Source organism: Mauremys mutica, chromosome 2 (assembly GCF_020497125.1).
Source record: "Mauremys mutica isolate MM-2020 ecotype Southern chromosome 2, ASM2049712v1, whole genome shotgun sequence".
Taxonomy (NCBI): domain Eukaryota; kingdom Metazoa; phylum Chordata; order Testudines; family Geoemydidae; genus Mauremys; species Mauremys mutica.
Window position 1 is genome coordinate 19791257 of NC_059073.1, and position 22206 is coordinate 19813462.

A 22206-nucleotide genomic window follows, 5' to 3' on the forward strand; every position below is an offset into this window, starting at 1 on the left:
AACGACTGCCAGCAGCAACTGGGAATTGTTTCATTCTATGGCTTGCAGTAGGCAGCAGGCTGCTTGCATGACATCACAATGTTCCACGTGACGGCTCCTGTCTCTGCACTGGAAATACTGCAGGATTAAGGCACACGGTGTTAGTAATGCTCACAACAAGAGTGCACGGCTGAGCAGGCTCCATGCTTCTCAGGCTATGGTGTATGTGCCGGTAAGGCAGGTTTTCAGAAAAAGGCGTGAAAAAACATGGGCTGTTTGCTGTTGATATTGGGAGGGAGGGAGTCAACCATGGGTAGCTGTCCCACATTACAACTAACTGCAGGATGTTTTGGGAAGGGCTCACAACGCCTCATGGGATACCGAAGACATATTCCCATTCCCCCCTCCAACGTTTCAGTCCCATGAGGCGTTGCAAGCCCGTCTCAAAACATCCTGCGGTTAGTTGTACTGTGGGACAGCTACCCATGGTGGATTGGTCTGTGCATTGATGCAAGTGCTGCTAATGAGGATGCACGCCACCAACACAATGAACATTGTGTGGACACGCAGGATCAACTTAATACGGAGGCTCGATGTTGTCTTACATAAAATCGGCTTAAGTTTGTAGTGCAGATACGCCCTCAGTGAAAGAGGAACCAGTTTCCTCAAGAACAGACTGGTGTTAACCCAATACCAAAAGGGGAGGATGAAAAGAAGACACAAATGAGCACTCAGAGTACAAAATCATGACGACAATAAAATTAATCGGGAAACTAGATGTTGAAGAGAAGAAATTATTTGAATTGCCTATACATTAATGCTCAGAGCCTAGGTAACAAACAAGATGAACTCAAATTGCTCATTTATTAGCATAAATTTGATCTCGTTAGTATTACTGAAACCTGGTGGGATGATTTTCATGACTGATATGCTAAAAATCAATTGATTTTTTATAGCCTATTTAGGAAGGCTCAAGTGAGCAAAACGGAGGAGTGGCTACTCTATGTCAAAAATTACATTACCTCTTTCCAAGTCACTGACAGCTCAGGAGAAAGTGATCTTGTATGCTTACAGATCAGCGTTCTAACAGATACAAACAAGTACTCAGTCTTGTGCTTTATCTGCTACTGGCCACCTTAAGCACCTATCTATAATGTGTACAGGGAAAAATAGTTGCATGTTCATGGGGGATTTCAATTTCAGTGATATATGTAGAGATATTTGGAATTTCTAAATATTGTAGACGACAATTTTCTAATTCCAGAAGTTGCGTTCAACATGGGGGGATTCTATATTTAGGGTGACCAGATGTCCCGTTTTTATAGGGCCAGTCCCATTTTTTGGGAATTTTTCTTATATAGGTGCCTGTGACCCCCAACCCCCACCCCGTCCCATTTTTTCCACAGTTGGTATCTGGTCACCCTATCTATACTGGACCTCACCTTGACAGCCAGAGGAACTGATCATAGAACTAAACATTAGTGGTAGCTTCGGTATGAGTGATAATGATTTGATTATATCTGTAATGTGCAAATAGAATAAAGTCCAAATAAGTAATATATACGGTGACGGAGTTAGGCCAAACGGCTGTAGGAAAGCGCAAACACAGTCCCCCCACTACCTCATTTGTGGAAATCAAAGGGGTCAGCACGCCCACAGTGCAATGGATAAGCCTCAGCCTGGGAAAACTACCTTTGTGATGATGGTATCTCCCCTGCCAGGTAAGTATAGAAGGCCGGTATATTAGCCCCAGGATAAGCAGGTCCCTTTTCCCCTGGTAATCGAACAAGGGTTACTCCACATTAATTAGGACACGTGGGGTCAATCAAGGGCCTGCCAGAACTGATTAAAAGCCTCCCCTCCAGTCAGATAGGTGCACGCAAGAGGAGCTGTGGGGAACGGGCATGCTACTGGAGAACTGGACAGTGCAGACACAAACGCTGGAGACCGACCTCACAGATAGATGTGAAGAGCAGGGGAAACCTTCCAGGCCCCAGAGGTTTGGGGAGAAGAGACCCCGCCAGAGGAGAGAGACTAAACTGGGCTCCTGGCCTGCCGCCACTACACCCGGAGTAGTTACCAGAGACTAAGAGGCTCCCCTCCCGCTCCTGTCAGGGAGGCCGGGAGCAACCCCTGCCCAGACAATGTGTGGGCAGTAAACCCAGGGGCATGGGGAAATTCCCAGGGAGAGAGGAATCCCCCAGCCCGCCACTAAGAGGAAGCGCAGAACCCACCAAGGCGGAGAAGGAGCTCTGCCACAATACTTTGATGCTTAAAGATAGCCAAATTCACAAAGCTGAAAACAATTATGAGCAAAATCAATTGGAAGCACAAATTTTAACAGAAAAATGTGAATGGGAATTGTCTGAGAACATTTTACTAAATGCCCAAAAAGCCACAGTGCCATCATTGAGAAAGAAGATTTAAAACAAATAAACAAACATCAAGCAAGCAAACTTATCTGGATTAGAGGGGAAGTGAAGGCAGCAATGAAAACAAACAGTAAATGGAAGAAAGGGAAAGTTGATAGTGCTGAATAAAAATAAGGCTAAGAATTAGGGGAAATTGATAAGGGACACATTAGGACACAAATCTATGACAAGCAGAGTTAAGGACAATAAGGAGTTTAAGTATTAGGAACAAAAATAATCCTAACAATGGTATTAGTCAATTACACTAGAAGAACATGGTAGAATTGTAAATAATGTAGAAAAGGAGGAAGTGTTCAATAAATATTTCTGTTCTGTATTTGGAAAAAATATCACAAAGCACTTTCCATTCCAATAGCAGCTCAGGAAGATGTTAAACAGCAGCTACTCCAATTAGACACTTTTAAATCAGCAGGCCCAGATAACTTACATCCACAAGTTTTAAAAGAGAGTGGAGGAGCTTGCTGGATCTTATTAAGGCCTTGTCTACATTACAGTGTTTTGTCAACAAGAGTCAGCTTTCATCAACAAAACAGTGGATGTGTAGACTCTACAATACTCCTTCCACAGACAAAAACTCTCCTGCTTTGCCAACAAAATAAAACCACCTTGACAAGAGATGTAGAGCTTTTTGCATCAAAGTTAGACACTGCACTTGGTTATGTCACTCTAAATGGCCTCCAAAAGGTGTCCCACAATACCCATTCTGATTGCTCTGGTCAGCAGTTTGAACTCTACTGTCCTGCACCCAGCTATACAGGCTTCAACCCCTCCCACTTCCAAGGTTCAGGAATTTTTTTAATTCCACTTCCTGTTTGCTTGGCATGGACAGCTCACATCGCATCTTCCCAGCTAACCATGGCAGCTCCATGTAGCAAATGCTCTCCTGCTTGGAGCGCACCAGAGTTGTTGGATCTGCTGGCTCTGTGGAGAGGAGGCTGTGCTTTCCCAGCTCCACTCTAGCTGTAGGAACTTCGATACCTACGGTCAGATTTCTCATGGCATGTTGGATAAGGGCTACGAATGGGATACATACCAGTATTGTTTTTATTATGTTTTCTCTGTAGTGCTTTTACACTCCTGCTAATACATCCCAGAATGTTGTTTGCTGTTTTTTTTGCAACAGTATTACACTGTTGACTCATATTTAGCTTGTGATCCACTATGACCCCCAGATTCCTTTCTGCAGTACTCCTTCCCAGGCAGTCATTTCCCATTTTGTATGTGTGCAAGTGATTGTTCCTTCCTAAGTACAGTACTTGGCATTTGTCCTTATTGAATTCCATCCGATTTATGTCAGATCATTTCTCCAGTTTGTCCGGATCATTTTGAATTTTAATCCCATCTGCCGAAGCACTTGCAACCCCTCCTGGCTTGATATTGTCCACAAATTTTATAAAGTGTACTCTCTGCAATTATCTGAATCATTGATGAAGATATTGAAAAGAACTGGACCCAGAACTGATCCCTGTGAGACTCCACTTAATATGCTCTTGGCTGTGAACCACTGATAACTACTCTCTGGGAATGGTTTTCCAACCAGTTATGCACCCACCTTATAATAGCTTCACCTAGGCTGTATTCCCTAGTTTGTTTATGACAAGGTCACGTGAGAAAGTATCAAGAGACTTATTGAAGTCAAGATATACCACATCTGCTTCCATCCTATCCACAAGGCTTGTTACCTTGTCATAAAAGCTATTAGGTTGGTTTGACATGATTTGTTCTTAAAGATCCATGCTGACAGTTACTTATCACCTTATTATCTTCTAGGTGTCTGTAAACGGATTGCTTAATTATTTGTTCCATTATCTTTCTGGGTACTGAAGTTAAGATGATTGGTCTGTAATTCCCCATGTTGTCCTTATTCCATTTTTAATAGATGGGTACTATATTTGCCCATCTTCCATTAATTTTTCCAAAGATAATCACTAACAGCTCAGATATCGCCTCAGCCAGCTCCTTGAATATTCTAGGACGTATTTACTGTAGTACATAGTATGTACTATGCCGAAATCATTCTTGGTAAAAGACTAGAAATTAAGAAACAAAAACTGGTGTGTTGGATATTAGGCCTAACTGGGGGACAAAATGAAGAGGGGATAGGCTATTTCACCAATCACACCCTTTTTGAGTCCATAAAGAAAGACTTTAGGAGGAAAGAAAATACAGAAACAAGAACCGAAGGGAGGCTACAGAAGCAAGCTTCACCATCATGGCTGCCAACCCCACCATGTACTGTGACCCTGGGCCTTCATCATCCTAATCCTGAGAAATGTCCTGACGAGACTGGGCCAGAGAAAAAAAAAGTCCCAGAGAATACCACCACCCCACAAACTCCAGCTTAACCCAACCACCAGCTGGCATGAAATGGAATCAGACTTTCACAACAGTAGCAACAACAGCTCCAACCAATCTTAAACTTCTTCTCTTTTCCCAAAAGGACAATTAACGCCATCTTTGATACTTATCAACCAAGGGAGTTTTTCTTTCTAAAACTCTCCAGTGAAAGGGAAAGAAAACAAAGGATTTGTTAAAATGAAAGCATTATTTAATACTTTATATTTCAAATGCTTTAACTGTTTTTCCTTCTTTTCTGTACCTTTAATAAAGGTACAAAGGATTTTTAATAGTGTATTTGCCATGGTAATAAGTAAGCTGAGGTCTCTGTATGCCAAACCCTGGATATTGTTTAACACTGGATGGTGACATGATTATTTTTAACACCTTTAGCCCATTTATTCCATCTAAATTAATACAACAAGCACAGCAGCCAGGGACTTTCTTCCAAAAAGAGTTGTAAGTGGCATGACTGCTGCCAATATCCGAATCCCATTAACATTAAAGTTAAGAGATTGGGAGCTGTTCACGACGATATGTTACTATTAAATGAAGGCTGTTAATATCGGGATTGCTATTAAGCAGAATCTACTGTGAAAACAGAGGAAGACTGGATAGACCCCACAAAGGGGAAAAGACCAAATAAAATTAGTTGCATTCATGAGTAAGGCATTCACCTCCAACTTTTACTATGAAAATCATTTTATACTTTTAGTAGGATAAATATCCATAGATAAGGATTATTTTGACAGTTAAGCTGCTTATAGATACATTCACATGGGTCACAGGCACTAACTACATGCAATCTCAGGCTTTCATTAATTTTTTTCCTTTGATTGAACACCAGCTGAACATCTGGCATAACAATCTCTCCCTCCCTCCAATCTTCTATTCAGATTTGGGTTAGCAAACTGTTTACTCACAGAATTGGTTCCAAGAACTTGCAGCTTTGGTTCCCCTGACTCTAGAAGCTTGGCCACCATCTGAAGGAAACTTTCCACAAATGGTTTAATGCTTTGAGAATGGCAAGCCATTAAAAGTTGGTCCAGTGCCTCCATGGCGATTAAAACATACCTGAAAGCAAATGGAGAAGAAATCCATACAGCTGCTCATTGTGTGTCATATTTACCTTGGTTTTACATGCTTTTATTTAAGCCCATATTACAAAAACTGAAAAGAAAAAAAATTTAAATGTCAGATAGGTGTAAGGCACATCACCCTAATATTCTCCACTTATTTCAGAAGTATATTTTTGAAGACAAATCAAATAAAGTAAAGATGTCTTGTATTAAAGGCACCACCCTTCCAGTCAGTAGAGGGCCTTCAGTCTACCAAAATCCCAGTATGACAAGACAGCAATGTAGCTAAACGTCCAGTTTAAGGAGACATCTCAATCTACATAGAGCATGTTAGTGAGAGGGAAGAGTGCTGATCAGGAGGGGTGTTTACTGTCACTCACATACTGACCGTTTCCATAAAAAAAAATTCTTACAGTTGTTTTTACATCTGTACCTCTTTATCTTCAATGATAACTGCCAGGCAGCAGCAACATTCTCTTACCTATCTCATAATACCGGAAGGGACCCTGAAAGGTCATCGAGTCCAGCCCCCTGCCTTCACTAGCAGGACCAAGTACTGATTTTGCCCCAGATCCCTAAGTGGCCCCCTCAAGGATTGAGCTCACAACCCTGGGTTTAGCAGGCCAATGCTCAAACCACTGAGCTCTCCCTTCCAATTCCATGCGTTCCATGTGTTGTCTGTCTAATTTTTTTAATCTCTTTCAACTTTATGGTCTCTTCCTCTTTCTACTTTCATTATATATTCCTCTCCCCTATTCCCTCTTTGGGAAAGTACAGGAAAGACCATTTCCAACCTGTTCCTCTGGGGTAAGGAGGATTAATTTAGCTTAAGTATTAAGGACAATCACCTGTGAAGTCAGACAATTAGCTTATATAACAATTATAGCTCTAACAGAAGAACTGAAGGATATATTGTTAGGGGGCTTATTCCTTCACCCTCTTACTTCCCTGGTCCTTCTTGCATGAACAGAGAGCAACAATACCCGAAGTCCAAAGGTGCAAACAATTCAATGTTTATTGAGGTGAACTTTCAGCAAGCATGATTCCAGTTTCCCTCCTCAGTGTCCCCCTTCCCAGCTCTGACACCACAGAATCTTGCCTGTGTCCCTGTCCCTGTTCCCATCCCCTGTTCCCATTTTCCCCTTTAGCAAGACATGATTTTAATTCCCCCATCCCTGGTCCCTGTTCCCATTTCCCCCCCATCTTCCTGATTGACTGCAGACTATATAGTAAAACCTGCGTTTTGCTTAGCTATTCCTTAACCAATCATTTTACTGAAATTTAACTAACCAATCCTAACATATTGTAACATGGTTATTTAACCAATTATACCTCACCGCCTTAATTGGTTTACACCCAAAATTAATTATACAGTAGACAGAAAATTACAGAACCAGACAGAGACCATGCAAATAAACATACAAAACAATACAGAAGTGAGGATTTCACAACTACATCTATACAGACATAAGGGTTTTCCAGCTGTGTCAATTGATAAGTGAGTTCTTGGAGACAGGATTCTATCTTCTAGGCTCTTCCCTTTCTCTGGAGGTGATAAATATCAGGGCAGGATTGTATTCCTAATAGCCCAATAGCACCTTATTTCAATGTGACTAGTTTGGAATGTGAGGATGTGACCATACACTTCCCAGCTTATGGCTGCCTAACTACATCTTAGCCTGTCACAGTAAGAGAAGGCCATTACACAGACAGTGATCTTTGATTGTTTCTTTTATACCTCTATAACTAGCTAAGTGATAAGAATACACCTACATTCTTAAAGTATAGGCCTTCGCAGACAGGCCTGAATATCTATATCCTAACATATATATTAAATGAAAACACTCTTAGTATAGTGGAAAATATGTCCTGCTGAGTCTAGAAGTTTGACTTGTAAATCCAGGTCATTTTCACATCCAACATTGCCTATAACTTCATAATTCACTTTACTTTTAATAGATTTTGGCTAAAAAAGAAAAATATAATAGCTATCCCCTGCCCATCAGCATGAATAGCCAAGGTTCTGCCTCTATATGTCTTGTAAAATGAACCAGAATAATGATAGGGGAAACAGTTAACTTTCAGCATCTGTATTTATACAGTGACCAAATCCCTTACCCGTAGCGATGTCTGACAACATCTCTGCTCAGTCTCTCTGCTAGGTAAGCTCCAATTCGGTCCAGCTTCTCTGGGGCAGAAACTGCATAAAAAGTCAGCTTCTCCATATCAGCTTTAACAAGGCCATCCTAAGAATGAGACAAATTTTGTTTTTTTAATTCATAGGAACAGTTTTAAGCTTCTGAAATATCTTTCATTTTTCCAATTCAAAGCACAGGTTTTGGGCTAATACAAACTAGAACATGCCATTTTACTAGAATATGTTAAATTGTTCATTAACAAGCTTGTTCAGGGCCTAAAATACAGAAATTGCAAAATAAAAGATTAAGCCCAGTACTTCTCAGAGAAGTATATTGTCAGTGTTCCCCCTTCCAACAAAGACAGATTATGGGTGAGCTGTGACATCATTCTTGATACACACTATTTTTCCTAAAGTTCAATTTCTGATACTTAAGAGTTCTTCAAAAAAACATTACTACAATGAAAAAACACTTCAGAAGTGAGTGTGTCAAGTTAATCCTTTCAGGGTAAAATTGTTTTTATATAACTGAATTGCAGTCTAAAAGTTTCATTGCTCGAATATCATGCCTTAACAGTTCTGATTCTTCTCTGTACAAGGCCACTGCTTTCCATATTTGTCTGTATTACAGCTAGTGTTTAAGGAGTTGAAGCCACCAGATAGTTAGAAATATCAGTACCAACTACAGTTATTGACATACAAAAAGTACTCAGCATTATCATTGGTTAATTTTTAGAGTCAAGATGAAACAGGGATTAAAATATATTGCTTATTTGAATAACCGATTAGAGCTGGTAGACAATACACATTTTTCTTAATTTTTTTCAATGAAAAAGGGATTACTCATGATTTTTTTTTTTTTAAGCTTTTTGTCCAGTTCTCTCACTGACATCAAGGTGAAAGTCTAGCCACTCTCAGGGCCTCAACCCCTTCAATCAGAAGCTTCAGTCCTCCTCCACTAGAGTAACATCTTTAAAATTGTGGTTCCTTTTTGTACACCAGCATCAGCTTCAAGGGGAGGCTGACTAGATCATTGTGTAGGAATTTTTCTTCACTTCTTCTACACTTTGATAATTTCATGTTTAAATAAATTGGAGAATATTGGGATCAATTACTATGGAAGAACATACAGTAATGTGATTAGATATGCCACACTGTAACCCTGAAAGCAATAACTACATTCCTGCAGTGCTACTGGTGCAGTAAGTTGTACTCCTGTTAAAGTTCCCTTTCTGGCTGCATAACTGATCTATGATTGTCTACTATCATCCAACTTATTTTACACTACAAAGCAGTTTAACTGGCAGTTCAGCAAACAGCATAGTTTTTAAATAACAATATTTCAGATTCATTCATAACTAACAATTTAAGTCAAATTAAATATTAATTATATAAAAGAAGGGTATTTTCTCTCAAAGTCTGACAAGAATGATTAACTTATGTGTGAACAGTCACAGGAGAGAATGTTCACCATATATTAAATGAGTCATTAGGAAAAGAAAAATCTTTAGTATCAAGATGCCCCAGAGGACTAAACAGATCACAGTTAGATACCAGGCAATAATTAACATTTTAACGTGTAAAGTTAGGCCTACAACCATTCGCAGTGTCATACCTTGTGGGTTGGACAATATCCTGCCCTCCCCCACCTTGTGCATACACCAGCACAATAGGAGACTCTGACGGATTGCTGCATCAGGGCTGCTTTTGAGAGCACACACAGCACTAGTAAGGCTAGTCCGACTTTAGATGTTCAGAGACGTCTCTCTATACCAACAGTACCAAACATGTTTAAAGAAGTATTTGGTTTCTACGATTGTATATGGAAAACAGACCATCAGTATCGCCCTCTTGTAGGTCGACAGAATTTACGTCTGAATGACTATTTCCTCTGGAAAAAAAATCCATGCTTTGAAGATATCAGATCCACAGAAAAGAACAACTCTACCCTACAGCCGATATTTTACAAAAAACTTAGGTAGCTAGCCCACAGTGATAATAGCAGATCTTCTAGGAAGAACATACATGCTGCACATTCTCTCAGACATATGCCAGACCTACACATGACTCCATACTGTTCATATCCTTCATTTTTAAGAAAAAATAAAAAAGTAGTACAAATCTGATAAGACATTGAAAGTGATCTTCCACCATTTACAGAAACTCCGGATTAGTTTCAAACATTCAGCTGTATTAGATATTTAGCACCATCAGTACTTAACAAGGAACTATATTTTCAAGGAACATGGTATAAAAGGGTTTCTACTCTGTGTATCCAAATGAAGTCACAATAAACTAATACATATGGACAACTAAAGATGAAAAACAATTGGATCATAATCCATTGGGTGAACCAAACTATATATTTCAAAAAGACACAAAATAAAGAAGTGCTCGGCATACAGAGAAAAGGAAATACGTTCAAACTTGTGGTCATATCTGAACAAAAATCCTGTTTAATATTAAATATTTGTGATCCAAACAGTTGGATGACAATTTTTTCAGATTTCTCTCTTACTGGAGAATGCTCTGGCAGATGAAAAACTGAATGCCTTTCGTTCTCCAAAAAGTATGTTAAAAGTTACAAAATATTACTATTTCTGTTACAATATTTTAGTAAACAAAGAAGATTCAAATTCAGGATCTTGGTTAAGGTTTAATTATTACTTACTTTGGGATCTTCGGGGAATATGTTATCCACCAGACGTTTGTAACGAGGGCGCAAAGCAGCACAGCAACAGCATACTCCTGGAAAAACGTTTGCCAAAAACAAACAACAAAAAACAAAACCAGGTTATTAGAAGGTGAATATTTTTAGAAGCTGTATAGAGTCATTTAAGAGAGGAAGAGTACAAGCATATGACAGATCCAGGTCGTCGGCAAGATCAAACCTGGGACCTCTGAAGCTTAGTGCATGAAACTGTATTGCATGAGCCAAAAGCCACATGACTCTTAGCTAATGCTGTAGCAGACTCAATCTCTAAGTAGTATTGGTGCCACTAGAGGGGGACAAAGCACCATACCCAGGAGGTGTATGGGCTACACATACAGGAAAAAACACCTGCAAAGTTAAATGGTAACTATACTCTGCAACCTCACTTTCTAGAAAAGTGTCATTTATGGAAAGTGAGTTAAACAAAAAAAATTAATATTGTAATATAGCTCATTTTTTGCACACCTTCCCATGTTTTCCTTAGGAAGAAGTATCTGCAAGAAAGTTAACAGGCAACAATTCCACCAGAAGATGATGTGCATTGGCATAAAGACTTGTAGTGCATGGGCCTACCCTACTCCAGGGCCTGAAAGTTAAAAACTTTCATCTGGAGCAGTGAGGCAAGACACATAGCATCTGGATTAAACAGAGGCAGTCAAGCAGCGAAACCACCTCCTCATAATAACCTCTTGATCTGCTGCCAGGAGGGAGCATTGGCAGTTTCCTCCCTAAATCCACCTTTTAGAACAGCATTTTTTTTTCCAATAGCCAGTAAGTGAAGGAGTGGACTGTGGGGAAAGTTAGAGCCTCCTACACTCACACATGAAAGCATCTCCAGGAGAAACAGAGAGATTACAGCTAGCCACTATTATAATCTCTGCAGCAGAAGAAGGAAGCAACTCAGCTAGGAGGGTAAATTCCACTATTTACCACTTTTTCAGCCCCAGTGCAGTTGCCCCCCAAAGACTGAAAGGAAGGGTATGATGTTTTTCTGCATCCCCAGGTTATAAGGGCTTGTCTACACTTATATTTTATAGTGCTCTAACTTGCTGGCTCAGGGGGGTCCAACCTGCTCAAAGAAGGACCAATCCCCAGACAGATTTTGCCATAGATCCACCATTTAGGGATATGGGGCAAAAATACGGTGGATAGAAAGCTGGCTAGATCATCGGGCTCAGATAGTAAGGAACAGCTCAATGTCTAGAAGGCAGCCGGTATCAAGCGGAGTACCACAGGGGTTTGTCCTGGGGTCGGTTTTAGTCAACATCTTCATTAATGATCTGGATGATGGGATGGATTGCACTATTGGCAAGTTCGCGGATGACACTAAGCTGGGGGAAGAGGTAGATACGCTGGAGGGTAGGGATAGGGTCCAGAGTGACCTAGACAAATTGGAGGATTGGGCCAAAAGAAATCTGATGAAGTTCAACAATGACAAGTGAAGAGCCCTTCACTTAGGAAGGAAGAATCCCATTCACTGCTACAGGTTAGGGACCGACTGGCTAAGCGGCAGTTCTGCAGAAAAGGACCTGGGGTTTACAGTTGATGAGAAGCTGGATATGAACAAACAGTGTGCCCCTGTTGCCAAGAAAGCCAATGGCATATTGGGCTGCATTAGTAGGAGCATTGCCAACAGATTGAGCAACGTGATTATTCTCCTCTATTTGGCACTAGGGAGGCCACATCTGGAGTTGTGTGTCCAGTTTTGGGTCCCCCACTACAGAAAGGATGTGGACAAATTGGAAAGAAGGCAAGAAAATGATTAGAGGGCTGGGGCATATGACTGATGAGGAAAGGCTGAGGGAACTGGGCTTATTTAGTCCTTCAATCATTTGTAGGCTATTAAGACAACTAAATGAAACTACACTTTTAAAAATGCCTTTTCCTCCATCTTCTTGCCCCATTTCCACTGTCAACCACACTGACGACATTCTATTCAGATACATCAAAAGAGTCTTAGAGTAAAATATGCAGTCTCTCTATCATAATAAGCAACACACATCCCATTTCCTGTTCACAAAGACAAGAGGATATGGGTTAGGTATAGTTCATTTTTTTCTGGGGTTGAGCACAACCAGATTGTTCAAAGGAATAAAAACTCATTATAATTTACATGACAAGAAACATCAATTAAAGGAATAATGCACATTTAAAATAAAAAATGGAATATAGCCAGCTAGCCATCTGGTACATTCCTCTACCAGTGCAGATTTATTCCCTGCAGTATTTTTAAGCACTTTATCTAATCTAGTTTTAAATTATTCCAGAAATGGGTCAAATATGATGTGATGCCAACTCATTGGTCAAGTCCCAGATCCACAGTAGAACAGCTCTGAAGCAAAGGAGCCATTTAGAGATAAGTGAATATTAGTAATTGTCCACAAAAATCAGTGGGAGCCTGCCTCTCAAATCTCAAAAAAACAATACCTACTCAAACAGCAAGCAATATAATGGGGGTAGTGAACATGTTAGAGGAGATTTGATGCCTACCAATCGGATCCCCTTCCTAACATCTAACACAAACATACAAAAACTTTGTTAAGACATCAAGGTTGCTAAGGGAAAACGACACCCACGTTAAAACAAAACAGACTTAAGAATCTCTTGTTACTACCTTGATGACTGCAGTTCATTTGTTTGGGGGTAGGGACAGTGTTTACGAGGGGATAGGTGTGTATGTTGAAGGTTATATCCACAGTTGTATGACTTTACTTAACATTTGGATCTCTATGCAACTGAGAAACATGTGTCATTTTTAGCCACACTTATCCAACAAGATGTATAGGAGGTCCAAGTATAAGCTATCCGCTGGTTTCAAACTCAGTAACTGGTCAGGAATTTTCCACTCTTGCTTTCTACCAGTCAAGAGAAGCTGTAATAGATACACAACTCCTTGTCTAATTTTGCTGTATCCCTCTCCATTACAGAGACTGTACAGCACTAGATACTGTTACCTTATCCACCTCTTCTCTCCCTCCTAATAATTAACTTTCCATTTGGGAAAGAAGAGCCCCATTCAATTTCAGTTATGCCCATTTTCTGACAATTTAATTTATTGTTTTTATCTTATGTAACTTGCAAACAACAATTGTGAAATTTACAACAATTTGTTTTTAAGCACTTGGTCCTTCAGTCTACTTTCATCAGTCCTTTGATTCATTCATGAATACATAGTTTAAAACACAGTATAATAATTTCCACAGCACCAGATAGGGATGAGAATAGAAATATTACTTCACTATAGGACTGAGGAAAAACTTACTACATTTCACAAGAATCCTCCACAGCACCACATCAAAATATCAACCAAGTGATTTACATGATTTTTTTTTAAAAGAACATCTACAAATATCTTAAAGAAACCTGTTTTGTACAGTACAACATTTTGAAGTATTTGATATTGATTGAAATAAGGGAACAAGACTGAATTTGCAACAACTGGCTAAATCAGGTACATATTATAGAATACTAAAAATTTGAAGTAAAGATCATCATAAGCAAATATGGAAATGTGGTCTACATGAAATTACCATAAGGTGGGTGCACAACTGGTTAAAAGACAGTACTCAGAGTGTTATGAACAGTTCGCTGTCAAACTGGGAGGAAGTATCTAGTGGAGTCCCGCAAGGATCTGTCCATTTTCATTAATGACTTGACTAATGGAGTGGAGAGCATGCTTATAAAATTTGTGGATGACACCAAAATGGGAGGAGTTGCAAGCACTTGGAGGACAGGATTAGAATTCAAAATGACCTTGAAAATTGGAGAATTGTTCTGAAATCAACATAGTGAAATTCAATAAAGGCAAGTGCAAAGTACTACTATTAGGAAAGAAAAACCCAATACACATCTAAAAATGGCGAATAACTGGCTAGGTAGCAGTACTGCTGAAAAGAATCTGGGGGTTGTAGTGGATCACAGATTGAATACGAGTCAACAACTGGATGCAACTGTGAAAAAGGCGAATATTATGGGGTGTATTAACCAAAGTGTCATATGTAAGATATGGGAAGTAATGGTTCTGCTCTATTCAGCACCTCAGCTGGAGGTGAGTACCCAAGTTTGGGCCCCACACTTCAGCAAAGATATTGGAATCTTATTCGATTACTTTCCTAAATTAGAACAATTGCATAACTCTTAGAGTAACTTTAGCAAAATAATTTGAGATTGTTTTCTGTATTTATCTGTATTTCAAATAACTTTCTCAATACATATTTGCCATACAGCTATTAAAATGTTTACAATTAATGAAAATACTGTTCATTCCAATAATGATTTTCTCTTTTAATCATCTTTCACATACTTGTGTCCCTTTCTCCCATTTACTGTCAAGAAAGGCCAAATTAAAAGCTCAGTACCAAAGGCATCTCTTCTATACCAAGAGCAACAACAGCAAGCCTAAAAACAGTGTTTTTCACAATTGAAGCTATATAATCTGAATGTAAAACAACAGAAGATTTGATCTTGACACTTATTTATGAGCTGTTTTGCTGACTCATTCTGGCAGCCAGACCATGTGACAAGCAAGGCACAATTGCTGCCCTTTGTGGGGAGGATATTCACCACACTGAATTTTGTTCAACCAAATGAATTTGCCAAACTAAACATAGTAGTACTGTAGACTGGAAACATGTCCATTTTACCTTTTCCCCATTGCAGATTTCCCACAGTATCTTTCAATTGTGTTGTATTTACTGCTACATTTTACCATCTGAGCAACAGGAACAAAGAAAAAGATTCTGGCATGCTTTTGTGCCCTGAACTGGTTTGATTACGGCAAAAAATAGAATGGGGAAAACAATATTCATAAGCACATAAATATATGAAACTTGAAGTTAAGTCAGTGGAAAAAGCTGTATCAGTACATTATATTCCATGTAAAAGTTTTACAAAGTAGATTAACACTAGCTTAAACAGTACACATTTTCCTAGTATTCAAATATATGTCCTCTAAAATCAAGATTTCATAGTCTACATGTTAAGTATGTACTAAGAGCATTCTCTTTTGTTTTTTAAATAAAAACATTCTACAAACCATACAGTGAGAAATGTTGCATAACATCAAAATAGTAAGTGATTTTTTCCTCACCTACCCAAATGCATAAATGGACTTGGCTCCCATGCAGGATTGTAGTCATAGGTATTTTCCTGTTCAACTGTCGGAACTTGAACGTATTGCCTCATCCTGTATGCGAGGTTACTTTCCACTTATTCTATTCTTTTTAGCTGTCCTTTTTCAACAGTTCTGCATCTTTTCAGCTCAGTATTCATGTAATGTACTAGAAGACTAAACGTATCTAATTAGCTCTCCGTGTGACATCAACATAAAGCTACCAAACACAGGACAACCCAAGTATCAAATTCTGTTAACACCACCCACTGTACACAGGATATAGTATGAATGAGTTGACATGACCAGACTCGTTAAACTAAACTTTCATATAATGTATAGCCTTCCATTTGTATGAGAGATGACAGGAGAGAGAAATAGTCTAGTTTTAGGAAAACCTGTGCTAACCTGCAGCTGCATATCACTTTACAGTGGTAGTATCAAACTACCAATTTGCATTTCTTTTAGTATATTTAGCAAGTTTATCATATTTTTAAATCAATTCCTGGCTAATAAGAAAGTCTTACAAAACAGACTTTTAAACAATAATATTAAATTTTAAGGACAGGGACACCTATTTAAAAGTCAGGAGACTAATCACATTAGAGCTACCCGTATGTAATACCTTATAGTTTAAGCAAAGGATGGAACAGCTTCTATATGAGGAGCGATTAAGAAGATTGGGACTTTTCAGCTTGGAAAAGAGATGACTAAGGGGGGATATGATAGAGGTCTATGAAATCATGACTGGTGTGGAGAAAGTAAATAAGGAAGTGTTATTTACTCCTTCTCGTAACACAACAACTAGGGGTTCACCAAATGAAATTAATAGGAAGCAGATTTAAACCCAAAATTATACCATCTTGCGCAGCACAGGGAACTGTACAGCATAAGCTCATAAAATTTGCCCCCTCCCTTAATGTGGAGAGGAATATGCAACAGCCTTTTGCCCCTGAGGGGTGATTCCCAAACACTGGTTTAGATAAAGCAAAGATAAAGTGATTATAAGTGCTAGCCAACAGATCAAAGCAGACTACCTGGCAAATAAACAAAAAAAAGCGAAGTAAACTTAATATACTAAATAGATTGGATATGAATAGCAGATTCTCACCCTAAGAGATGATACAAGCAGGCTGCAAATTTTTAAGGGGCAAGCTGCACTTGCTTTACAGCTTGGAATCCCCAGGTGTATCATTCACAGGCTAGAAATCCCCTTAGCCGGGGTCTAGCACTTCCCCCAGTTCAGTCTTTGTTCCTCAGGTGTTTTCAGGCATCTTCTTGTGCGGGGAGTTAAGACCAATGATGTCACTCCCTGCTTTATATAGCTTTTGCATATGGCGGGAACCCTTTGTTCCAAAGCTTGGTTCCCAGACCGGTCTGTGGAAAAATAGTGACATCCCAAGATGTGGTCTCATCATGTTCGTGTAGAGTTATAGCAGCCATCACTCACAGGCAGTTTGGAGCATTCACAGGAAAGCTCACCAGGTGGTAGATAAGCTTTTCCCAAGGCCTATTTTTTTTTCCTAATAGCCCATTGCCCCAAATAGGCCGTTCCCCACCCACTATCTAGACTGAAAGTATCTTGTCTAGTGGACGTTACCCAGGCGTAACTACATTTGGAATACAGATACATAGTCAATATTCATAACTTCATATACAAAAATGATGCATGCATACAAACAGGATAATTAAATTCAACAACTAATAACATTTCCAATGGCACCTCACATGACTTATCTTGCATAAAATACAATATAATTAGGTCATAATCATATAATAATAATATCACTGCGAAGAATATGGGATGCAGTGTCACAAGGTCCATCAATGACTATTGGCCAGGATGGGCAGGGATGGTGTCCCTAGCCTCTGTTTGCCAGAAGCTAGAAATGGGCGACAGGGGACAATCACTTGATGATTACCTGTTCTGTTCATTCCCTCTGAAGCACCTGGCATTGGCCACTGTCGGAAGACAGGATACTGGGCTAGATGGACCTTTGGTCTGACCCAGTATGGCCATTATTATGAGGGTATTACTAAATTTAAATCCATTATAAAGACTCTTCTCACAGATGCCTTGGTGCAGCGAAAACTGTTTGAGTAGAAATTCCACTTATGGTTAAATATTTAGAAGGTTTTTTTTGGTTTTTTTTTTAAATGCATTCTTATGTCCTTGCATTATTTTATCCTTTTGTCTCCCACATGATAGTCACTTGTTGCAGACTAAAAGAAACATCCACTGAAGTGCTTTTAGAAGCCCCTTCAAAACTATTATAAATCTAACCATGCAAGATTTGAATGGTATTCTAATTATTGACTACTCAGTTTTACAGAGTAAAAAATACTGAACTGCATGAGGATCGCAGCTTAGTTTGTCCAAAAAGCTGACCACATGACTAAATCCCATTATATTGCAAATCACAAGAGTAAAACCCCAATCCATTGAATTTTGTGTAATGAAAAGTTATATAACAACGTGAAATATTTAACTGCAATCCATGAACAGAAACATCTTAACAAATTTAACCTGGCTTTAACATAAAAGGCTTAATTAATGCACACTGCAAGTTTTAGGATTTGCTTTTTAATTAAGACAGCTACAAAGAAGTTCTGAACAGCCAAATAGCATTTTTCTCCCTTAGTTAAAAAATAGGTAAGTAAAAAAACAAATTGTCCCTCTACCACATGCCAGAGTTTTTTTCCTGGCCTCTTACCTATAAGAATCCCTGTCAAAATCTTACAGTTTTGACAGAGAAGATCTTTTCATTCGCAATCTGAACAAAGAGTGTGTCCACTTACTCACTGTTATTCTGATATTACCTAGGCTCTTATGGTCCCTCCCAATCAGCCTAAGTGCCTCCCAAGAATTAAAAATAGAAGCAACACTCTCCATCCTTCCTAGTCTTGAAAAAAACAACTTGATTAGTTTATAGATTCTGTTTGCTTGTTCATGTTTGTGTGTGAATTGATGTGTTTTGTGTTCATGAAGAAACTGAGGGAAAAACTGAAGAAAAGAGGTTTGCAGTGAATTCTGAAAGTACCAGTACACCTCTACCTCAATATAATGCGACCCGATAGAACACGAATGTGGATATAACGCGGTAAAGCAGTGCTTGGGGGAGGAAGGGGAGGGCTGTGCACTCCGGTGGAATAAAGCAAGTTCGATATAACTCGGTTTCACCTATAAAGCGGTAAGATTTTTTGGCTCCAGAGGACAGCGTTATATCGAGGTAGAGGTGTCGTTTGTTTCATGGTCATTCTTCTCTCTCCTGGGAGTGAGTTCCCTAGTCTATCTCCAGCTCCTGTAAAAGTTGAGTCTCTGGCACTAACTAGTTTTCCTCACTGGTCAAAATTTTCAGCATACAACTAGAGCTCAGCAGTTGTGAGAAATTATGGACAAGAAGGGACTACTGATCTCTTAAGTAGCTAGGATCATACAGAACTTTCAATATCCGTACAGAGAAGTTGAATTCAACTTCATATTCAATGGGATCCAGAGTAAACCACAAACATCTATTTAACTGAGATTACTGCCAAAGAAGAGATTCACTACAATGATCTCATTCACTAACCAGTGGAAACAATAGCACTCTGGCAAGCTTATTCTAGTTGCTTATAAGCATGTTTCCTCCACAAATTACATGTTTTAAACTTATTTTTGACTATAAGGACTGTATGGGACTGCTTTAATAATAAGAAATTCTAATCCTAACTAAATACCCCAATATTTAAATTAACTAACTGCTTCTAAAGCTTTCTGGTATCCAATAGCATCGGTGATTATAGATTTTTTTTTTAATATTTCCTTTGTAAACCATGCATGAAGTTTTTAAAACTTCACACTTTCCCATTTATTTTTTTTTATTTTTATTTATTTTTCAGGAATATGCTGAAAAGTAAACAATGGTAGTGGGAGGTTAGTGTTTCTTCTCAGCTTGCACTGGAACAGTTTGCTGCAAGTCTTTTCAACTCGGGATAAAATTAGAAAAAATGGCAGAAGCCAACAACATTATGCTAAGATAATTAAAGGAGTTTAAACTTTCCATCCTTCCCTGCGGGGCTGCACTTTCATATGGTGGAAAGCTTGCAGACAAGGATGCAGGCCCAAAATTGGTCTTTGGACTCATCTCGGGACCTACAATATGTTACTGCAACTCATCTGTTGAACTTGATGGGAGACGCCACAAAACTTTCCATGAAGACATATGATTGTCACCACATTCTGAGTTGAACAGTAATTGTTTGCTACAAGTCAGAAGTTAAAATAAATCACTATAAATGAATGTAGACAGTTCTAAATAAGGTCTATTCAATGCTACTATCTTAAGCAGTCTTGAAATGCATACTGAATGGCTATTAGGAAAAAAGTCTTCAATCGGCCTCAGAGCTGAAACATAAAAACTCATGTATGGTGCATAATGACAACTGCAGCCATAGATGTGAAAACTTGTTATGGTTCAGCCCGTAAAGCTGCAAAATACTCAACAGTTGGAAATCTTTTTACTAACACAGTAATTTAGAAAAGTCATTCAATGTTATCCTCCTGGTAATAAAATCAGAGCTTTACTTCAACCAGATGACTCACTCACCTGAGAATCTTTTGTTATGTGAAAAATGCTAGGCTTTTGCTCAGGACCATGAAATAAAAGATTTTTAACTTACAGGCACGGTTACATGACAAATGAAAGCTTCCCACTTTAGTTTTATAAGATTCAGCAGTCAAAGTCCGAATTCTCTACTCTAATCCAAACAACTATATCATCATCCTTTTGACAAAGTTGGCAATTTTGTCAAAATACCAGTGAATATGGGGAGGTGCAAGCAGACATGAACTTCACCATAATGTCACACAAGGCATCCCAGCAAATTTTATTTTCATTTTTCTCAGAACTTTGTCCTACAAATATTTTTATAAGTGTCTCAGTTTAGAAACCTCTGTGCCAAATTCTTTGCAAATTTTATTATGCTACAGAAAATCTCTTAACATATCATGCAGGGGTTGAGAAGGAAGATTAGGCAGATTGTGTGACTGTAATTCGGTAAGGATCATAAAAGACAGACAAGTATTTTAACAGATATCAAATGCATAAATTACTGATCTTGAAAATCTCAAGACGCAGATGCACTTTTTACAGAAATCTTCAAAAAGAAAATAACCCTTCTTTTTTCTGTGATCCAGAATTAACAGGACATACTCGTTTATTCTCTTTCAGGCATCTAGGAAGCAATATCTCACTGACTTTGTGTACTTTTACTGTCCATCCATAGCTGAAAGTGAACTGGCTGGTTTCTTGTGTAGTTCACCAAGAAGAAAGGTTCAAGCTAAGACTACAGACCTGTCGCTTACTCTTACCTTAAGCGGGTGTCTGTATCAGCATTGTCAGAACAAAGAAAAAATTAAATTTGTTCTGTGGCCTAGTTACTCCTAATACAGTCTGGATGGCACTAAAGAGCAGAAGATGGAGTGAGTCTGTGCTCATCATCTTCACTTCACCATTGCTAGAGGATTTGATATAGACAAAGGAAAAGTGACTGCTACTAAACTGCCACCACAGCTTCCTATAGCACCTTCATTTTCCTAGGATAGCCTTTCCAAGTTGTGGCCCAGCTCAGGCTAGCGCTAGCCCAATCCAGCCATCCATATCTTGAGAGACCAGATATGCTAACTGCTTAGCATGGTATGGCTGCAGGCTGCTCCAAAGGCAATAGGTTAGTCTGGATCCCAGACTTCCAGTTGCAATAGGTTGTTTGTTTTGTTTTTGTTATTTTTTAAAAGAAATTTCAGCAGCAGATCTCAACTCCTCATCTATCTCACACATGCCACATTAAGAATATGCTGTGACATCTTTCAAATCTACTGAACAGTTCAAATGAATCCCCAGTGCAGGTTTCATCTTCTCGATGGTCTCTTAAGAGTTTTAATCCATTATATAGAAATATTCAATTACCTCCAGTTCTTTCCTTCTCCAATTACATTCCTTTACTCAGTTCTGCTGGCTGCTCTACTTTCCTGCCATCAACCCTTCCTCTCAATCCCCAGTGTTGCTCTTGATTCCCTCATATACATTTTTATCCTGGTTTACTTATTTCTTTCAACTCACCGATTGTATTTCCTTCCGACAGCATTTCTCCTTTCCTACTACCGAGTCAGCACCTTGAAATCTCACGCCTTTCTAAAAACCATGTCATAAGAGTCTCTAGAACACAAATCAGCAGGTCTGTACAGAATTGCCCAAGTGTCATGCACTTTGCTTCTTAGATTGTAATACCACTAATACAACAAATGTGAAAATAGATCATGCAAACTACGGCATATTAACCTATCTTCAGTGTAATACTTTTGTCAAGGTTGATCAAGTCACAATATAATGCAGAATCAATCAATCATCTTAGAGAAAGAAAGAAAATATGCATGCTAT

At 38.9% G+C, this 22206-nt stretch overlaps 1 protein-coding gene and 1 pseudogene across 4 annotated transcripts in view; both read right to left on the reverse strand.

Moving 5' to 3' along the window:
* Nucleotides 1-22206, reverse strand: part of EFR3A (EFR3 homolog A) — a 139641-nt gene that overhangs the window by 79638 nt on the left and 37797 nt on the right. Inside the window, exons 1-4 of one of the 4 annotated variants that reach the window (XM_045006214.1) lie at nucleotides 15771-15790; nucleotides 10636-10712; nucleotides 7946-8073; nucleotides 5672-5822 (exon numbers count right to left, since the gene is read on the reverse strand). In XM_045006214.1, the coding sequence (XP_044862149.1) occupies nucleotides 5672-5822; nucleotides 7946-8073; nucleotides 10636-10712; nucleotides 15771-15780 (366 nt within the window). In that variant the 5' untranslated portion in view covers nucleotides 15781-15790. Of the gene's footprint in view, nucleotides 1-5671; nucleotides 5823-7945; nucleotides 8074-10635; nucleotides 10713-15770; nucleotides 15856-22206 lie in introns of those variants that run through there. The other 3 variants (XM_045006216.1, XM_045006213.1, XM_045006215.1) reach the window with 3 other exon arrangements.
* On the reverse strand, nucleotides 1568-1708 carry LOC123365509 (annotated as a pseudogene).